This window comes from Plecotus auritus, assembly GCF_963455305.1.
Source record: "Plecotus auritus genome assembly, chromosome: 2".
NCBI lineage: Eukaryota > Metazoa > Chordata > Mammalia > Chiroptera > Vespertilionidae > Plecotus > Plecotus auritus.
The window spans coordinates 75,708,886-75,729,283 of NC_137771.1; the positions used below are offsets into that span (position 1 = coordinate 75,708,886).

At 39.0% G+C, this 20,398-nt stretch overlaps 1 protein-coding gene across 3 annotated transcripts in view; it reads left to right on the forward strand.

The window, feature by feature from the left end:
- The window catches only part of DCDC2 (doublecortin domain containing 2), a 181,903-nt gene that overhangs the window by 129,884 nt on the left and 31,621 nt on the right, over positions 1–20,398 (forward strand). For all 3 annotated transcript variants that reach the window (XM_080653090.1, XM_080653089.1, XM_080653088.1), the window contains one exon: positions 20,260–20,360. In XM_080653090.1, the coding sequence (XP_080509216.1) occupies positions 20,260–20,360 (101 nt within the window). The remainder of the gene's footprint in view (positions 1–20,259; positions 20,361–20,398) is intronic.

Consider the following 20,398-nt stretch of genomic DNA (forward strand, 5'->3'; position numbering starts at 1 on the left):
GGCCACTGACTTTTTGAAAAGGTATGTATTGATTTTTCTTATACCCACACCCATATGAAAATATATGCTTTAATCAGTCCCTTTTTCCCCCATAAAAATTCAGCTTTTGCTCCCCAAACAGGAAAATATATTCAAATAAGCAAATATGATTAGACATAAATATAGCTTTGATTATGATGGAACTCTGTGACTTCAGTTATTAATGTTTTGATTGGTTTTATTTTGCTTTCTAGTTTATTCTACTGCCCTATGGATATACAATTATTATATACTAGAGGTTTGGTGCACAAATTCATGTATGGGTGGGGTCCCTCAGCCTGGCCGACGATCGAGACCTATCATGGGGCTGGCTGGCAGGGATGGCAGGGCAGGGGCCGCAGGAGGTTGGCTGGCTGGGGGAAGGGGTCACGGGATGTTGGCTGTGGAGCACACTGACCACCAGCGGGCAGCTCCTGCATTGAGCGTTTGCCCCCTGGTGGTCAGTGCACATCATAGCAACTGGTCAACGGGTCATACTGGTCATTCCGGTCATTCAGTCGTAATGGTTGCTTAGGCTTTTATATATATAGATGTAGCTCGACTCATCTTTTCTTTATTTTTAACTCTTCTTTCAGTGAAAAAGAATATATGTAACCTTAGGAATATCTAAGGAAAACAGATGGTTTTTCAGAATATCCTTCCCCTGAAATTAAATCTCTTGCTTTCCACTTTTAAGCTAAGAATAAAATAGTTATGGTTGGTTTCTGCTGCGTATTAGTGCATGTTACACTCATATCCCATATTAGCATTTTTATTTCCACTGGGATTTCTGATATAATCAGGTATTAAAACTGCAGTTATTTTGGCAATTATGCCTTTTATGGAAGGATTTTAACAGTTAAATCCCAACTTATGAAAAATATACTTTTACTTCATCTGGAAGAAGAATTATCCTAAAAAAATAGTTAGGAGATTTAATAATAGGTTAAAATTGTTAAAGAAAAACTCACAGAGTTCTCAACTTTCTATTCATTAAGCAAAAAACAGACAAAACATTTTCTTTCTCCAATTCCATCTAAAGCGCACGCCATACTCATGCTTTGTGTTCTATGCTTGAGCTGCCAAAAATATTTTAATCGATAGCTCTCTGTTCTCTATTGTTCCTGAAAAGTTTAATTCCTTACACTTTCCTAAAATTTTGATTTATTTTTTAAGAGTATTCTCTGTTTTTCTTATTTGTTGTCTCAAGATGATCTCAAAACTACTTCCCTTTCCCCACATGCTCTTCCATCTCCCCACCCAGGCCTGGCATTTTTATTTTTAACTTTTGAATTTACTTCTTCTCATCCATAACTTAGAAGGCAGCCTGAAAATTCAAAGTAAAATAGATATCCTCCATGACTCTTAAAACATTTGCTCAGGTTTTATCTAATTGGTATAAGTTGCAATTGATTACCTTAATAGTAGTGCTGCTTTTTCCAGGGTTCTTCCAAAGTGGGTGTCATGTATAAGGCATAGTAATGGGGAAACGTAGCCTTAGTCCTAGCTCTGTGCAGCCTTAGGCAAGTTATTTAAACTTCAGTTTCTTTATTTATAAAGTAGGATAAAAATACCTATGGCATATGGTATTGTGAGGAACGTGCTTAGCATAGTACTCAGCACCTAGTAAGCATTAAAAAAAAACACACTAGGTGTCACCCTAGCTGGTTTGGCTCAGTGGATAGAGCATCAGCCTATGGACTGAATGGTCCCAGGTTCGATTCTGGTCAAGGGCACATCCCCTACTGCTGATTGAGCCCACAACTTCCCTCCTCTGCCAGCCTGATTGCCCCCAACTGCCCTCCCCTGCCAGCCTGATCACCCCCAACTGCCCTCCCCTGCCGGCCATCTTGTGGTGGCCATCTTGTGGTGGCCATCTTGTGATGACGTGAGGGTGGCCATCTTGTGGTGACATCATGTGAGGGTGTGATGCCACCTAGGCTTTTATTATATAGGATAGGTTAAAATGCTCGACAAGGATGTTTTCTATTTTTTCAAAAAGCTAGCGTACACAGATTTTTGTTATAGGTAGCAACTAAATCCCTTAGTCACAACACTAAGTGAAGAGTCCAGAATCTGGTGGAATCTCAGTTAATACCTGTTCTTGGAGCAACATTAAATCAAAGTGAGCAAAATGTTGGCTGATTGTCTTGATCTGTTTGAATATTTTTCCTTGATAGTTTCATAAAAATAATGTTTTTGTACCTAAGTTGCATATTTCTCATCAATTGAGGCTATTGAGATCTTTTCCTACTGATGGTTTGGCATTTTACATTTACTTGGTTCTCTCAAATTTGGCACTACATTGATATTTGGGCATTTTGTAATGAATGTTTATATCAACTGCTGATTTGTGATTAGATAATCTTAAAATGGAGTTCAATAGAATAATTTAAATGGATTTATCTCAGACCATTTTAATAAAAATTGGAACAGTAGATAAAAATATCTTGTAAGAATATTTGTTTTTATCTATCATTATTGACAATAGTTCCTTGAATTATAGGATTCATGCATAGTCAAAGAAGATAGGCTAAATTGAGTATAATTGTAGCTTCTATTTTATGTTAAGATGGAAGCTTAAATGTCAATCAAAGCTAAGTTATATCTTCAGCAAAACATCAACTCTGATAAAAATTTATCATCCTCTTAAAAAAGTACTATGGAGCCTATATAAACACCTGAAATGTTAAACATTCCAGAGATCTCAGTTTGATTGTCTAAAGCAAATAGAAGCATACTAATTTATAAAATGCTGAAACAGTTATTTGAAAACACACTCAAGCAGATTTAATGAACAGTTCATGGATATTTCCTGTGCCAATTAGATTAGAAGAAAAACAGTTCAATCTCTTCATTCAGGATGACTGATTGGGACTGATTTTCACATTTGCACTGCATGTCACTTTACCCTGAGTGAGGACCACAAGTCACAGAATCACTAGCATCTGTCTCACCATTAGATTAGCTTTGAAAGTGGTGATACTTGCTTTATACTTATAGTAGTATTGGCATCATTAAGCATATTATTTTACAGCATATTATAGCTAATAGCTGAAAGTTAATGTTGGAACCTTAGAGTACCAAAGCTGTAATTTAGTAATAATTGGGATTAATAACCAAGTTTTGAAAATGCATATTCAATTCATTTTTATATTCATATTTGAGCTAGGTATTTAATTCCTTATGTATATTCTATGTATATAATTTGTAAACAGATATTTAGAGAATTAGTTTAGTCTTCCATCTCAAGTTTATCAACTGCAGATAGAATTTGAAAATGTATAATCCTGCTTTCTCTTTAGTCTCTGGTTTATTAGATTCCTCTGAAGCTAAGGAATCTTTTATTTCTTTATTTGAAATGATTATTTATTACCATACTATAGAGAATAATTTAACTGAGGTAGACAAGTTAAAGGAGCCTTGTTTCCTGGGATGGGTGCTGCCCTGTAAGTTTCTCTTCTTACCCTGTCTCCTCCCACTGTCTTACTTCAAGCAGCCAGGTTACCATGTTGTAATTCATTTAAGTATTTTAGCTAAAGTCCAAACTCCAATAAATGTCTGTGTACCAATAATGATTGGTATTTTCATGAAATACAGTTCTGGTTAATTTGGTATTATAAAGATGAGATGAACTGTTTTGGTTTAACTTGACCATGAGTGAAGAGGAATAGTTTGAGTTTCTACAAGAATGCTAGGATACCTCTAGACACGCTGGTGTATTAGGGATGGGTTTAGCAATAGCTTTAGGCTGCTGACATCTGTGGCAAATTCATTGGAAGGCAGGAATCAGAAGACATGGGATTTAACTATCTTTTATCCCTTATGAACTACATAGCCTCAGGCCTCTGAGTTGTTGTGGGTTTTTTTTGTTTGTTTGTTTTGTTGTTGTTGTTGTTGTTGTTGTTTTTGTGTGTGTGTGTTTTTTTTTAGGGCTATGGTGTCTCTTCTCCACTTCACAGCCAATCATCTTGAAAGTAAAAGTGTGGTCTGTACTGCTTGTCTGTCACACTCAAATACAATCTGATTTTCATGCTCTATTAAAGTTACCTTCACCTAGTTGACCAGATCATTGGGATGCCAAAGCTAGAGGACACTTTTTCATACTGATGACTCCTTATTGTTGACTTTCACTTTTCCCATGCCTTCCTTGACAGCTCACTCTCTTATTTTTTCTCATATCTTTATTTTCAATCTTTGCTTCTCTTCTGCCCATCCCTTAAATATTGTTTCCTAGAATTTTGTCCCCAACCACCTTCTATTCTCATCTAGACCTATCACTTTATCTACCGACTGTATTCTGATGGTTCCCAAATCTGTATCCTTATCCTAGAACTTTATCTTAGATTAAATCTTAGAACATATTTACATTTCCAACTACTTTCTTGACATTTCTATCATGGTGCTCCCAGGTAACCCAAACCATAATATCAAAACTAAATGTTATCATTTCGCTTCTTATACCTCTATTCTCTTCTTTACCTGGTCTTAGCAAATAATACTACTAACCACTTAGACACCTGGACCATAAATCTTAGAGTCCTCCTTTGCATTTTTCATCTCTCTCACCTCCTACATCCAGGCATTTATATGAAGCATAGTAACCTCCATCTTGTATAAAAACTGCTCTTTGAAATTCTCTGCTATTGTTAGATAATCCATTGTTCTGTAAACTCTGTCATTTTTAGACAGTCTCTTATTCTATAAAATAACTGTTTTAGTTTAAATAATAGAAAAAGATAAAAACTTAACTGACCTTGCAAGCTAGCCATCTAACGTAATGGACTAATACTGATAATAACTCTCATATTCTTATGCCAAATGTTTGTTCTTTATGTATCCAAGACTACAAACTGTCTGTAACAATAACTCACACAGACCTCTTTGTAAAATCTGCAGACAAAGAGCCCGAAAGGTATAAATACGGGAAACTTCCTCTGTGTCTTAGCTCAGAGATTTGGAAGAAACACCTCCCTCTGGGCCACGTGTAATAAATGACTCCTAATTAATTGGCTCATTAAGGCATCTCATATCTACCCTGTTTCCCCGAAAATAAGACAGTGTCTTATATTAATTTTTGCCCCCAAAGACACGCTAGGTCTTATTTTCAGGGGATGTCTTATTTTTCTATGAAGAAGAATACGGTACACATTTATTGTTAAATGAAAATAAAGGAAATTTATTACCTGTATACGGTACGGTAGTACGGTAGTTGTCAACACAAACCAGACAAACTGTGAATCCTACAGTATCAAGAATTTACTCATTTATTCAATGACAATCATGTCATCATCTTCCGGAACATCATCATAACAATCCAATTCCTGAATTTCCTGGTGAATTTCTTGTGACTCCATTTCTTTCAGAATCAGTGGACCAAATCTCTCATGTTTAGCAATAGCACTGTCTTTAAATGCGTACTTCTTGTCAAGGTAGCCTGCTCGCAGTGCATTTGCAATGCAACTGTCAGTGATTTTCTCCCATGAATTCTTCACCCAAGTCACAACTTCTTGCAGTTTAGGTTTCACAAAGTTTCCACGCTGATTTCTCTCCATTCTATTTTCAATGTAGTCATTAATTTCCATGCGCAAATTGTCTTTGAATGGCTTGTTTATTGCAATATCAAGAGTCTGGAGATAGGCCATCATTCCTGCAGGAATCATTATCTGATCTATTTTTCTTTCGTGAAGAAATGTCTTCATGTCTTTAGTGCGGTGAGTGCTGGCTGCATCCCAGACTAGCAGACCTCTTTGGCTCCCTCGCATAACAAGCGGCAGCATTATATCGACCCACTTCCTTATAACTGCTTGTGTGGCCCAGGCTTTTTCAGTTTCAAGAATAAAAACACCCAAAACACGTTCAATCTTTTCCTTCTTGCCCTTAGAAATGATTAAAGGTGGGATTTTAGTGCCATCCAGACGAATTACCAAAATACAGGAAACACATGCACTTTCGAAAGCAGTGGAGGGAATGTACGCTAAGGAGGCACCCCGCTGTTCAATTGTTGTTTGAGATGATTGGCCCATAAACACTGCAGTTTCATCCATAGCAATCATGTTGGAAAGATTGTATTTAGAGAAGTCAGCATCATCAATAAAGGACTTGAATGCAAGTGCTCGCTTAATAACTTGAGTATCTTCCAACCTAAACAATGTTGTAGATCTTCTTAAAGACAGTTCACTTCGCTGAAGGAAATTATCCAGCCAGTGTTGTGAAGTCTTTGAAGTCTTCGGGGGCTATGTCAAACTGTGGTGCCATTGCAAGGGCAAATTCTTGAATCTGAGCCCTATTCACAACCAAAGCCTTTACTCTCCTGTCAACAACCCATTCACAGATCAGGTCTTCCAGCTCGGAAAATAATGGTTGCTGACCTGATCCACACTTGCACTTTTTAGCATTTCCCTTGTCCACTTGTTCAATGAGGTTACCATACTCTGCTCGCCATTTTCGGACCAATCGGATACTCAGCATCTTCTCTTTGCAGAAAGCAGTAAGATTTTGGCCCCAAGACTCTTCCACGATTCCTTTCTTGTACTCCACGGAGTAGCTTTTTCTTTTTGCGCTCATTTCTAGGGGTAAAAAAAAAGGAATTGGGGTATCAAGGTGGGGGAGGGGGATCGCTCAAAATGACACGGGGGGATCAGAGGGGGGAATCAAAATGGCACAGGAGAATCAGAGGGGGGATTACCATTTTAGTAACCCCTTTTGATCCTCCTGTGTCATTTTGATTGCCCCCTCTGATCCTCCTGTGTCATTTTAAGTGATCCCCCTCCCCCCACCCCTGTGCCACTGAACACCTTCACCAGACATCCCCCCTACCCCTTTATCAGACATTTACCCCCTGGGGCCTGCCTGGGGACTTTCACTGGGCTTTCTGGGGCCTGGATCTGGGCTGGAGCAGGGTCTGCCACTGACTGAGAACCTTCAGTCATCATGAAGGCGGCCGCGAGAATCAGGTAGTGTCACCAGAGACAGACCAGCACTCACCACCTTCGCCGCGTCCCGTCCGCTCTAATCCTCCTGTTCTTCTACACGCATCTGCGAAAGTCTCCTCCTCTCTCCCGCCCCGCGCTCACCGCTCACTCCGACCTCCGCTCCGCCTCCACACAGCAGTGACGTCAGGACTCCGCGTAACGTCACTGGTTGCTAGACGCTAGTCGGGGCGGCCCTAGCGACCAGTTTACGGTAAATTAATTTTCATTCTGAGACAGAGCCTGGGAGCCTTATTTTCGGGGGATGCCTTATATTTCACTCAGAAGGAAACATGTAAGTAGGTCTTATTTTCGGAGGATGTTTTATTTTCGGGGAAACACGGTATCTCGCTGATTTACGATACAACATATAGAGTTCTCTCGTGTGCCCCCTTCTGTCGATCGCACTGTCATTGCTTTCATTCAGGATATCCATTTCTACTGTAGTGCCAAAATCAAGCAGAGCAGTGCTTGTCCCACCACCACAGAATTGTGTGCTTCAGAATCTCCTGGCTCATATTTCCATGCTTTCTTTCCCATCCCATTGCTTTGAATTCTCCAGGCTACCAGCTTTTTGGCACTTCAGCCTGACCTATATTCCAAGCTTCAGCTAATCTTCTCACTCTGACCCGGTATCTTCATCTCAACAGTATGGTCCGGACCTAGAGTGATAACATCCACGTCTGCCTCTCCACACACACCCTGACATGAGTCCTCACCCCTATTTCTAAGACACTCCCCCAATCCTGTGTGCCCTCCCAATCCTGTGTGCCCTGCTTTCAACTTAAAGTCCTTCACTTGCTCTTCATTATCTTCAGGATCAAGTTCAAATTCTTGGTCCTATCAGGCAGTGTGGTCCAAGCTATTCCCCTCTTCACCTGCCAGTCCCCAGCCCTGCAGCCTTGCGGCAGCCAAGCTTATCTGCCTGCAGTCCCTGAATCATACCATGCATTTTAGTGCCTCCAAGTCCTTGCATACACTGATCTTTCTTTCTAGAACAGCCTCCCTCTGCTCTTCAGTGACTAATTCTGTTTGCCTTCTAATTCCCAGCCTCTGTCTCTCAGAAGTCTTCTTTTCTGCCACTCCACTCCCCTTCAGCACCCTTTCCTGTGCACTCTTGACAGCCGGTGTAGCACTTGTTACATTTACCATTCTGTGCTGTTTATTTTTCCATTTAAATTCCCCAGCAGACAATTAGCATCTTGAGGCCAGCCCTTGTTCATCTTTCTATAGCTGGTATCCACCGCATGTCTGACCTTGAGGAGGCTCAGTAAATGTCTCCATATAACTAAATGAATGAACACAATTTTGAGGAATTTAAGAGTACTGTATTTTCTCTCTTCTACTCCATTTGTCATCATGATACATTTGATAGAGTAGAGAAGTATTTGAAGTATGGCTAGCTCTTTTATTGACTTAAATATGCAACACAGGTCATTTGGCAGTAGTTGGATCATCCAGAATTAAGAACAGGAATCATGAATCTTAGGGCACTTATTAAATAACTCCAAGTCACTGGGGCACAAAGAACAATTCAATTATTCTGATGAACTAAAAATAACTTGCAGTGCCGAAACCGGTTTGGCTCAATGGATAGAGCGTCAGCCTGCGGACTGAAAGGTCCCAGGTTCGATTCCGGTCAAGGGCATGTACCTTGGTTGCGGGCACGTCCCCAGTAGGGGGTGTGCAGGAGGCAGCTGATCGATGTTTCTCTCTCATCGATGTTTCTAACTCTCTATCCCTCTCCCTTCCTCTCTGTAATAAAATCAATAAAATATATTTAAAAAAAAATAAAAATAAAATAAAAATAACTTGCAGTATACTTTTTTGTAAGATTATAAAATAATAAATAAAAAGTAAAGCTGTATATACTTGTTAGTTTAGCTAAACATAATCAGAGGTACTTTATTATTCTCAGTCCTACCTATCTAATATAAACTTTGGAAATTATACCAAAATGTATATAGGTTATAAATAAGTTTAAAGTCATGAGTTATATATATTACAAATAAATATGTGCTTTATTCTTGGTACTCTGAATATTTCTGATTTTGATGAAAATCGAAAACATCTGTGTCTAAAAAGATTAAAATAGAAATGTAGAGATAAGAGCAGAATAACCTGTGATCTGGGGAAATCAATGTAATAATCCTACTTATGCTTTCTGTATACACTTAGAAAACTCATTACACCCATTTAAAGTCAAGGTAAAATAACCATGGTGGTTAAGATAAACTCTGTGCAAAGAGTTAATAGTCAAATTTAAACAGCAATTGCATAATAGGTGATATTTAATATCCTAGAGTGGGAGTTGGGGAATAGAAAGAAGCCAAATATTTCAAACTGCAGTCAAGAAAACTCAGCCTTTGTAAGTATATAAAGTTATTTTCATGTAATATTCTAAATTGCAAAAAAAAAAAAAATCACTTGTGATATTTTTGTTTCTGTAAAGTGTTCCCACTTGCATTTATGGGCCATAATGAGACATATGGAGAAAATTAGTGATTAAAAATCATTTGGGTTATATTGCTGTACTAAGTTAGATGCACTCAGAACATTAGCTGTTATTTGGTTAGTTTTCATTCTTCCTAATGATAATATACTTTAGTTCAGAGGAGGAGTGTGGGAGGATAATATACAAGTTGTGGTAAGGATTAAAGGAGGATTGGCTGATATCCTCCTCTCTACCTCACCCTTTGTGAAACTTCATAAAGACTGCTTCACATTGGCTCAGCTTTCAGAAGTGCTTCTGTACAATTTCAGTAAGATGTTCTGATGATAACAATCTGTATCTATGAAGAGTTATATATTAGAAATTCAATGCATTCCACATGTGAATGTAGTTTACATTACCATTAGCTAATGAAAATCATTTTTATGTCACATTCTTACCAATTTTAATTTTAATTCTACCTCTGATAACATATGTGATACTTATAAAAAGGGCATGATTTTCCTTGTTAATAAGTCTAAATATTTTTTCTGCTTAGAGTATTATCTTATATACCAAAAGCAATAAACTCCTTGTTTCCCACATTTTTCTGAATAATCTACTGATGAGCTTAATAAGTTGCTTGTTAAAATTAAAATATTTTTTGTTTTGTTTTATTAATCTTCACCCAAGAATATTTTTTCTGTTGGTTTTTAGAGAGAGTGGAAAGGAGGAGAGAGAGATAGAGAGAAACATTGATGTGAGAGAGACACATCAATTGGTTGCCTCCTGCAGGAGCCCTGAGCTCCGACTGGGCCTGGGATTAATCCTACAACCCAAGTATGTGCCCTTGATTGGGAATGGGACCCAGTTACCTTTTGGCTCTAACCTCTAAGCCACACAAACCAGGGTGACATTTTGTTTTTTAATTTAACAGTTTTATGAGGTAATCTCAATTATAAAGCATAGTAAAATGTTTATAGTCACACTAAACTTTCTTGTTTACATACAGAGTTTTCACTTAATAGATATCTAACATTTCCATAAAGTAATCAGAACTGGGTATTATTTTGTTATTTTTCATCATATTTATCCTGATGAATTTCAACCAATTTAAAACACTGAACATATTCAAATATGGTTTATAATAATACTTAAAATAATTTTTAATAATTTTGGTAAGAAGGTGTTGTTTAAGTAAGATTATTGGGCCTAAATAAGTGATTATCATCAATTACATGAATATAATTCATTAATTATTTGGTACCTTTTCTTATTTGAGAACATTGAAGTATTCTAATATTAATAAGCTACAATACCAATGCACTAAAACTAAGAAATTCTTTCATTTCAGAAAAGCTGAAAAAGTGCAATCATCTGTTTCCCATTTCTGTAGGGAAAACAGATTCATATTTATTAGGAACTACACAGTAATGATATGACTGCCCTACCTCAGCAGCTCTGCTTTCCATTTTTAGGCAATAAAATTCATAAGGGATAAGTGAGAAATAATTGAGGAGCATTTTTATTTTCACTAGAGTGTTTGTTATTGCTTTACTGTGTAATATACACTAAAGTATCTACTCATGATTCAAAGAGAAAAGATTTGAGCTGAATTTGAGTGCAGTGTGCATTCAAGCATTGAATTTGATCCTCGGTGTAGTAATTGAATGAGAGCTTATTGTGTATCAAATTTATCCTTGCTCTTTAGTTTGTTAGCAAATAGCTTTTATTATAAAGGTTTTAGAGTAGGGGAAGACTTTTTAAAAGTCTGATCCCTTTTCTCCAGGAAGATGTGTGGGTGGCTGGGTGTGGGAATGGTTTTTGCCCCTTATAGGGGAGTGAGAAAGAGACCTAACAACAGAGAAGGAGAACCAAAGGCAGCAGACTCCCAGGAGGAGGGAGCAGAGGGTGTCTAGCTAACTGCCCTTGCCCAGTAGGTATCCGCAGGAGTCAGAAAGAGGATTTGCAGTGGCTATTGCCCCCAATATTCTTTGTAAATCATAATTTTTGGATACATGCTGTTTCTTATTGCAGATATAACAAATGACCACAATCTTGGTGGCTTAAAACAACACACACATTTATTATCTTCAGTTCTGGAGATCAGAATTCCAATGTGGTCCTTGCTGAGCTATAATCAAGATGCTGGCCAGGCTGTGTTCCTTCTAGAATCTCTATGGGGAACATCTGTGTCCTTGACTTCTTCCAGTGTGTAGAAGTTGTCTACCATTCTCTGGTTATGGCCTCCTCTCGTCTTCAAAGCCAGCAATGGCCAGTCAGATGTTTCTCACAGTGCATCACTCAGACATGGATTCTCCTGCCTTCCCTTTAACTTCTAACGACCTTTGTGATTACTGGATCCCCACAAATAATCCAGGATAACCTCCCCATCTCAAGGTCAGTTAATTCACAACCTTAATTTCATCTGCAACCTGAATTCACCTCTTTTATGCATTGTAACATATTCACATTTTTGAGGATTAGGATGGAGACATCTTTGGGTGGGGGGTGCTACTACTTTACCCACAACACAGCGTAATTTGTTGATACTGTGTGGGTTGTACTCCAGTCTTTTTTCTCGTCGACCCTCTTAATCCCCCCTACTCATCCAAATGTTATACTGCCAAGTGTGGCCAGATTGGGGAAAAACCACCATAACAACACAAATAATTAATGGACTGGTCTAGTGGTTTTCAAATTCTATGCTTCTTACACACTACCTCAATGCAGCAAATATTTTTGAGTTTCTGTTCTTCATTCTTTTAACAGGTAACTTTTGAACACCTATGTGTTGATCTCTGTTGCACATGGGGGATAGGACATTGAGCTTACGCTTTGGTGGAGACTGACAAACACTAAAACACTAAATAAACAAGAAAAATTCAGCTACTAAGAAATGCTAAACAGGGAATTAAGGCAGAGCAATGGGAATGACTGGCTGGCTACTGGAATTGGACCCAGGTGGGATTTGAAGGACAAGGAGCAGCCAATTGTAATGGGGTGGGGGGGTAGGGGGTGAAGGGATGGAGAACTTTCCAGGCAGAGGGTATAAGAAGTACAAAGCCATAAGATAGGAATGAATTTTCTGTTGGAGAAACAGAAGGTAGCTGGAGTTTAATGGATCAAGGGAAAGTGTAATGAAATGTGATCCAAGAGGGAGTTACCTGCCAGATCACATGTCTATAAAACACGGGAAAGAACTTAAATTCTGTGTATGAGGAATGACAGTAGAGACTTTCTAAATAATTTTTAAAATCTGTAAGTTCACTTGGCTATTGTATAGCGGATGAATTACAGGATAGCAAGAGTAGAAGTGAGATAGTAATTTGTAAGCAATTGCAATTGCCAATCCAAAAGATAATGGTGATTATACCACGCTGATAGAGGAGATGGAAATGATAGTTAAGGATTTGGGATATATTTAAAAAGAGGTTGACTTGATAAGACACCAATGAAATGTATATAGGAAGTGAGAGCAAAATGGAAATAAGGATAATTCCCAGATTTCAGGATTGAGTAGTGGTGCCATTTCCTGGGATGGGGAATACAGAGGATGAATGAGGCTTAGGGCGGAGAATCAAAGTTCTGTTTTGACCATGTTGAGGTTGATATGCCCCAGGTAAGACATCAAATTAGGCAATTGGATATAAGTTTTTGAGTCTATAAGGAGTGTGATATAGATTACAATATCATTGGCATTTTGATGGTGTTCAAACCAAGATCTTGATGAGATTATTTAAGACTAGAGGCCCGGTGCACAAAATTAATGCTCTGGGGTCGGGGGTGGGTCTCTCAGCCTGGCCTGCGCCCTCTCGCAGTCTGGGAACCCTCAGGGATGTCTGACTGCCTAAACAAACTGGTAGTCAGACATCCCCCAAGGGATGTGGCAGTGTGCCAAGCAGTAGTTGGCCAGGGAGGAGCCCGAATTTGGGCCGGGTGCCACTTGTGCTCCTCCCTGCCTGCTGTGCCTGCTGCCATGGCATTGGGAGGGGCTTCTGGCTGAGCAGTGATCCCCCTGTGGGATCGCACTGCCATGAGCCCAGCTTCTGGCTGAGCAGCGATCCCGATCCCCCTGTGGGTGCGCACTGACCATCAGGGGGAAGCTCCTGCATTGAGCATCTGCCCACTGGTGGTCAGTGCACATCACAGTGACTGATTGTTCTGGTCATTCTGCTATAATGGTCACTTAGGCTTTTATTATATAGGCTAGAGCAGTGGTCGGCAAACTCATTACTGACTCTCTGACATCCCTTGAAGGGTCCCGGATTGTGCGAGGGCATAGGCCAGGCCAAGGGACTCTACTGGTGCATGATTGGGGCCAGGGAGGGATGCGGGAGGTTGGCCAGCCAGGGAGGGACACAGGAGGGCTCCAGGGCATGTCCGGCCCATCTAGCTCAATCCCAATCAGCCAGACCCCAGCAGCAAACTAATCTACTGGTCGGAATGTCTGTCCCCTGATGGTCAGTGCACATCATAGCGACTGGTCAACTAATCAACTCTCTGCCCCCTCGTGATCAGTGCATGTCATAGTGATTGGTTGACAGGCAGACTGTCTGCCCCCTGGTGGTCAGTGTATGTCATAGCGAGCAGTTGAGCAGCCTTAGCATATCATTAGCATATTATGCTTTGATTGGTTGAATGGATGACCAGACGACTGGACACTGAGCATAATAGGCTTTTATTATATAGGAAGATTACATAAATAGTGAAGTAGACTCACAGTGCAGCTCTAGGGTGGTCCAACTCTTAGAAGTTGAACAGAGAAGGATGGGTCAGCCAAGGAGACTGAGAAGAAGCACTGCTAAAACCAGGAGAATGAAATAGACAGACAGACAGACACACACACACACACACACACACACACACACACACACACACAGAGAGAGAGAGAGAGAGAGAGAGAGAGAGAGAGAGAGAGAGAGATTGCCTGTATTAAAAGAGCAATTGAGAGATTGAGATGTGAACATAAAGATGACCATTGTGTCACTGATAATTTTGACAAGAGTAGTCCTTATGCTGTGCTGCTGCAGAAGTTGAATTAGAAAGTATGGGGGAAAGTGTGTGGGTGAGGGATGGAAACAGTGATGCTAAAACTAATTCTATGTCCCATTGGAGGTACCTCCCCTTAGTGAGTTGCTGTTGGGATGTCTGAGGTATCTATAGCAATAACCATACAACTATTGCTATAACAATTTTCATTATGATCTAAATTCACCAATTTAATGTGTAAGTTTATTAACAGTAATAATAAAGGGAAAGTGGTAAGGTTTTGAAGTGTTTGAATAATATTGCCCTTGATGAAAAACTTAATATTTTTGCAAATTTCTTGTGGAAACTATCTTGGCAACAGGAGTTTTAAATTGGTAATGTTTTATCTTTGCCTTCTTCCTTGGAGTGTGTCTTTAATTGCTTTTTACTGTGGCACCGATAGAAGGGGAACATACTCTCATTGTATAATTCAAATTCTTTTCCATTGTAGTTTGACCTTTTTAACAATTCTTTGCTGTTAATAATTTTAATTTTGTGGTGTTAAAGCATGCCTTTGAACTTTCATATTGAATATCCACATAATTTTGAACATTTATGTTGGCTCACTAATCTTGGCCCTGGATGAAGTATATACACATATAAGTTCTATTACAAACAATACTTTTAGACAAAGCCAAAAATTTGGTGTTTACATAATGTTTTGTATATTATGTATTTTTAACACATCTTTTCACAACCTGTTTTGTGGCTGACATTATGCCTCAAGGCACAGGACTTGAAAAGACAAGCGTTATGATCCGTGATTGAAGGAGCTTGTGGTAAAAGGGTCAGAACTGGTAAAAGACATAATTAAAAGTAAACATGATTCATGAATAAAAGAAGTATGTATGCTGTGGCTGGTGTGGCTCAGTTGGTTTGAGTGTTTTCCCATGCACCAAAATGTTGTGGGTCAATCCCTGGTCAGGGCAAATATCTGGGTTACAGGTTCAATCCAGGTTGGGCTGCATACAGGAGGCAACTAATCAGTGTTTCTCTCATATCAACCTTTCTTTTTCTCTCTCACATCAATGTTTCCCTCTCTCTCTCTCTCTCTCTCTCTCTCTCTCTCTCTCTCTCAAATCAATAAGCATATCCTCTGGTAAGGATTTAAAAAGAAAATTAGAAAGAAGAAGTATGCATGGGGAAGTCATGCATGGGGAAAGCTAATGATTCTTTTTGGTTGTGTAGTGAGGAGATATCTGAGGCGATTTTGTGGAGCTGAATAGGATTTGAACCATGAGTAAGACTCCAATAGTCAGCCACACAGGGACAAAGGTGAAAGCAGTAAACTGGATGTTGAGGGCAGAGGCGTGGGACACAAAACTAGCACAGCAGTACTGTGACCTCTGGGTTCTTTGCTCATGATTGCACATGACTGAAGTCTCCCCACATGCTGGGAAGGATACATGGTGAGGTAGAGGTGACGGGGTTGTCAGTGCAGTAGAACAGCTCATCGTGTGGGCATTGAAATTACTGAGATGGTAGGATACAGGATGGGGAGGAACCTGGGCTGGTGAGGCTTCGTGTAAGGAGAGGTAGAAGGGGCATTCAGTGAAAAGGCTAAGGATTTAGAAGAGCTAATTGTCAGCATGCTTGAGGGAAGGCCATGGAAGGAAGAGTTAAATCCTGGCAGAGTGCGTGAGGTGGAGGGTTGTAGAGGGCATCGAGCAGGAAGGGAATCCATCAGTATGTGAGGAAGGGATTAAACCAGGAACTTGTCTCTTGTCTCATTTCAATAAATATTTATTGAGGTCTCTATGTGTTCCATGGACCATGCTTTCTCTTGGGAAACAGGACTCAGCAGGCAGGGAAAAACCATAGGGTATGTTCCTGGAAAGATAAATAATGCATGTCTCTCTGATCTTAACTCAAGATGCTAAGTCTATAAAGATCAGCCCTCTCAGGTTTCCCAGAGTGACTTTTGTACAGTAGATCGTGATATATATACAGTAAATCCTCACTTAACATCATCCATAGGGTCTTGGAACCTGCAACTTTAAGCAAAACGACATATAATGGAATCAATTGTATCATAGTTTTAATTGATAAAAACAAGAGTTAAGTTCCTATGGCATATTTCTGGTCACAAAAACATCACCAAACTCCTAAATAAAGACTCAAAATACTTCTAATATTAAACATTGAAATACATGTGAGTGCTACATACTTTTAAGAAAGATGAATGAAAACAAATCAGATAATGATTTTTTACCCCTGATTCCAGTTCAGGGTTGAGGGTGGCCAGAGCCTCTCCCAGCAGGTCAGGATGCAAGGCAGGTTCCACATTGGACAGACCCCCTTCCATCACAGGGCCACTCACACCCACTCTCACTCAGACTGGGATCATTTAGACAGGCCACTTCAGCTCACATGCACAGCTCTGGGATGTGGGAGGAAACCAGAGTCCATAGAGAAAACCTACACAGACCTGGAGAGAATGTGCACATGCCACACAGACAGTGGCCCCGGCCTGGAGTCTGTATTTTCTCTCATCAACGTTATAATAAAATGATATTGAATGAAGCTGTTATTTAAGGACCCACTGTATTTACCAGTCAGTTGAATGAATGAAATCTACCCTATTAAGTTAAAAACTTACGTTTTTTATTATTCAGTACCATTCATTAATTACCACCACATGTGGCAATTTATTATGTGTTAAAAGAATATTAACAAGGGAAATGTTCACAATATGATTTTTAAGTAAAAAAACTTTAAAAATATATATATAATATGGTCCCAGTTTTATGAATGTGTGTGTGTGTGTGAGAGAGAGAGGGAGAGAGGATGTCTGTAAAATATTAGTGGTTATCTCTGGGTCAAGAGATTAGAAGGATGTTTATCTTCTTCATCTTCCAAGTTTTCTAAAATGCATATGTATTATATAAACATATTTATAGTCATAAAATGCTATTTAAAATATTTAACTATATATAGCATTTATAGTTAAATATTAAATCCTAATAGGCTTTCTTTTATCACAGTAACTTTCTAGCTGTTATTCCTTTTTTCTCACTATTTATTCTTAGGAATTTCTTTCTGACTCATTTCTGTGTCTGTGCTCACACCTCTCAGTCCCCTCCCCCACACCCTCAGCCAGACTCTTTTACCTCTGTATTCTCTCTCTCTGCTCCTGTACACAGGGTGAGCGTTGCTCTCTGCTCTTTATTTTCTTATAGTTGCCATTTTCCATTCCAGTGCACTTTCAATTCTATTTTATTTGTGATTATTGATCTTGTTCTTCTTTTCTGGTGAAATTTTTATTCTAAAACACATCTGCAAGCCATTCATAGCACTGCTTGGATACAGTTAAACATTTCATCGAATGTGAGTATTTAAGAATATATTTATGTTGTATCTATAGCTTCTCTTTGTGGTCTCTTTGAAAGCAAGTGCAACACTTGGATACAAAAATATCATCCAAAAAGTCATGCACAGAGGTCATAGCTATAGTCTAATGAATCCCATATCTGCCTCTGAAGGTTAACTCAAGGCACATTTTGTGGGTGAGAGTGATTGTTATCTTCTAAGGTAATTTAGAAGGTAGAAAGTCAAACATACCTCATTTTCCTTCTTAAATCCTTTTGAAGGTAACAGTTAACAAATTGTATAACCCTTTTCTGAAATTGGTTTCTTCTGTTTCTGCACATCTCTGAGTTATGAACTCCACATGTGAATAGAGCAGATTTTTTATTTTATTGTTTCTATTATTATTTCCTTGAGTTCCAAGTTCCAGAATTTGATGGAGAGACATGTATCGCCTTACCCTGCCCCTTTGATTCCAATTTTATAGGCTTGGATTCCTTCCTTTCACTTTCCTCCTTTAGGACACAGTGATTGAAAGTTGTTTTACTAGCCCCTTGGAGTGTCCCATCCTGTGCTTTGTTGAGTGCATGGCAAGCTCAGCATTTACTCCAGGCCTGCATGTGTGAGAACACCACCACATTCTCTGTTTCATTTTCTACTTTCTTTCTTCTGGTATCACTGAACTTTTGGCTGCAGTTTTATTTTGGATCCATGTCCTCAGTTGTGAGAAACATCAGAGTCAGGACGTAATCCTTGGACACACTGTGCGGGGCCTTGTGTGGGAGGGGGGGAGGTGGGGGCAGGGCGCGTTAGTTGTAGAGATAATCCAAAATAGCTGCCAATGCTGAAGTCATCATTGAGTAATGATTCTGTAGTGTATCCTGTTATGTATGTCTATGTGCAGTTTACATATACATGCAGGGTGATTTAATGGAGACCATTCTAGTGAATGAAACATTGCTTTGCTAAAGCATACAAGACCTGATGGAAGGAAAGAGAGTGAAACTATTTTGTTGGAGGATAGGAAAATCCAGCCTGGGATTAAATGATTGTTGTAGGTAATCTTCTAAGTGAATTAATCCATGTGAATTAATTTAACATGGAGAATCAGCTGTGAGTGGAGCTCTGCTATTCCCAGTTTTTAAAAAGGAGAGTAGAGAAGCCATCATCCAGTTAAGTTACAAAAGAAGTAATTAAAAAGGAACATGGTTTCTTTAGGAGAAACGAAAAGGAGTTGAGTTGGGTTTTGTCTCCCTCCCTCCTTATCTCCCTCTCTTTTTTCCCTCCCTCCCTTCCTCCTTTCCTCACCTGCCTGTATCTTCTAAGCTCCATAGGGCTCTGCTATAGCCCTGATCTATTACAGCACTCTGTTGTTTATATTGCTGTTTATGCATTGGTCTGTAGTTGACTTGAGGGAACACTCTACATCCCACTCATATCTTAGAATGTCACATTGTGCCTTACATATAATTAGTCCCCAGCATATATAAAAATATATTTTACATTTAATTAAGAATGATTTCATTCTTTAACAACATGAAATATTATGGGAAGATGTTAAATAATTGTGCTCTAGGAAATAAGCATTCTTTGGAGAAATAGAGGCGGTTTTAATAAAAAAGATTAAAAAAAAACCATTTTCTAGATCTTATGGGTTGCACATGGTGAGATAGATTACCAACAAGGAAGGGAACTCTCCATCCCCAGAGATTCTTAAAAATTGGACAGAGAGACATCTGTGAGTGAGGCAAGTAGGCAGACATAATGACCCATGGTTCTGTGATTTTTTTGATTCCTTGGCCTGGAGAAGAGAAGACTGAGAGGTAAGACATTAAAACTCTTTCAAATATGGAAAATAGCTCCTTTTGCTTCCATAGGAAAACAAGTCAAAGATGCTTAGCCTAAAGTCTTAGAGATTTAGGTTACATTTATAGTTAGGGATTTAAAAAATATATTGGAAAAATCCTGTGGAAATCTTCAAAATAAAAGATTGATTTGTGTGTGATGCAGAATCAGCTTTATGATTCTATTACAGTAAAAATACTTTTTTAAATATATTCTGAACAGAGAGAATTATTCCAGTATGTTATATTCAGTTTATAACATTTTCTTGGGAAATAAAAACGTATAAAAATAGTATTTTAAAGCATTAAGCATCATCACTGTTTTGTGGATAGGAGGGGAGAACAGAGATAGTAAGTGTGAAGTTCTTCCATCTAAATACCTTTACAGTGTTGTGTTATTAAATCTAAGCCAACATATGAGGGGGAGTCTGGGACAGATCTCTATTCTGCTGGGTGAGCCTTGTTTTGGCTATTAAAGCTTTTCCCAATGAAAATGGAGAGGAACTGCAGGGAGGGGAGCTACAAAAATCCTGTCCAGACAAAGGGAACCAAAATACCTATTTCAAAACTGTCTTCATCAGGTATTTGATTGTAATTTCTACATGCAGCCACACGATGTCACCATTGGATTTTGATTTCACTGTATTTGTCTCAACAGATGAAGGCATTTTCAAAGCTGGAGAAGAAAGATCTGAAACGCGGTGGGCAGCAGAAGTCCAAGAAGATGAAGACACTCAGGTTGAGATTCCAGTTGATCAGGTAATCGCCATGCCTGTAAAAATATGTATAAGTAATTG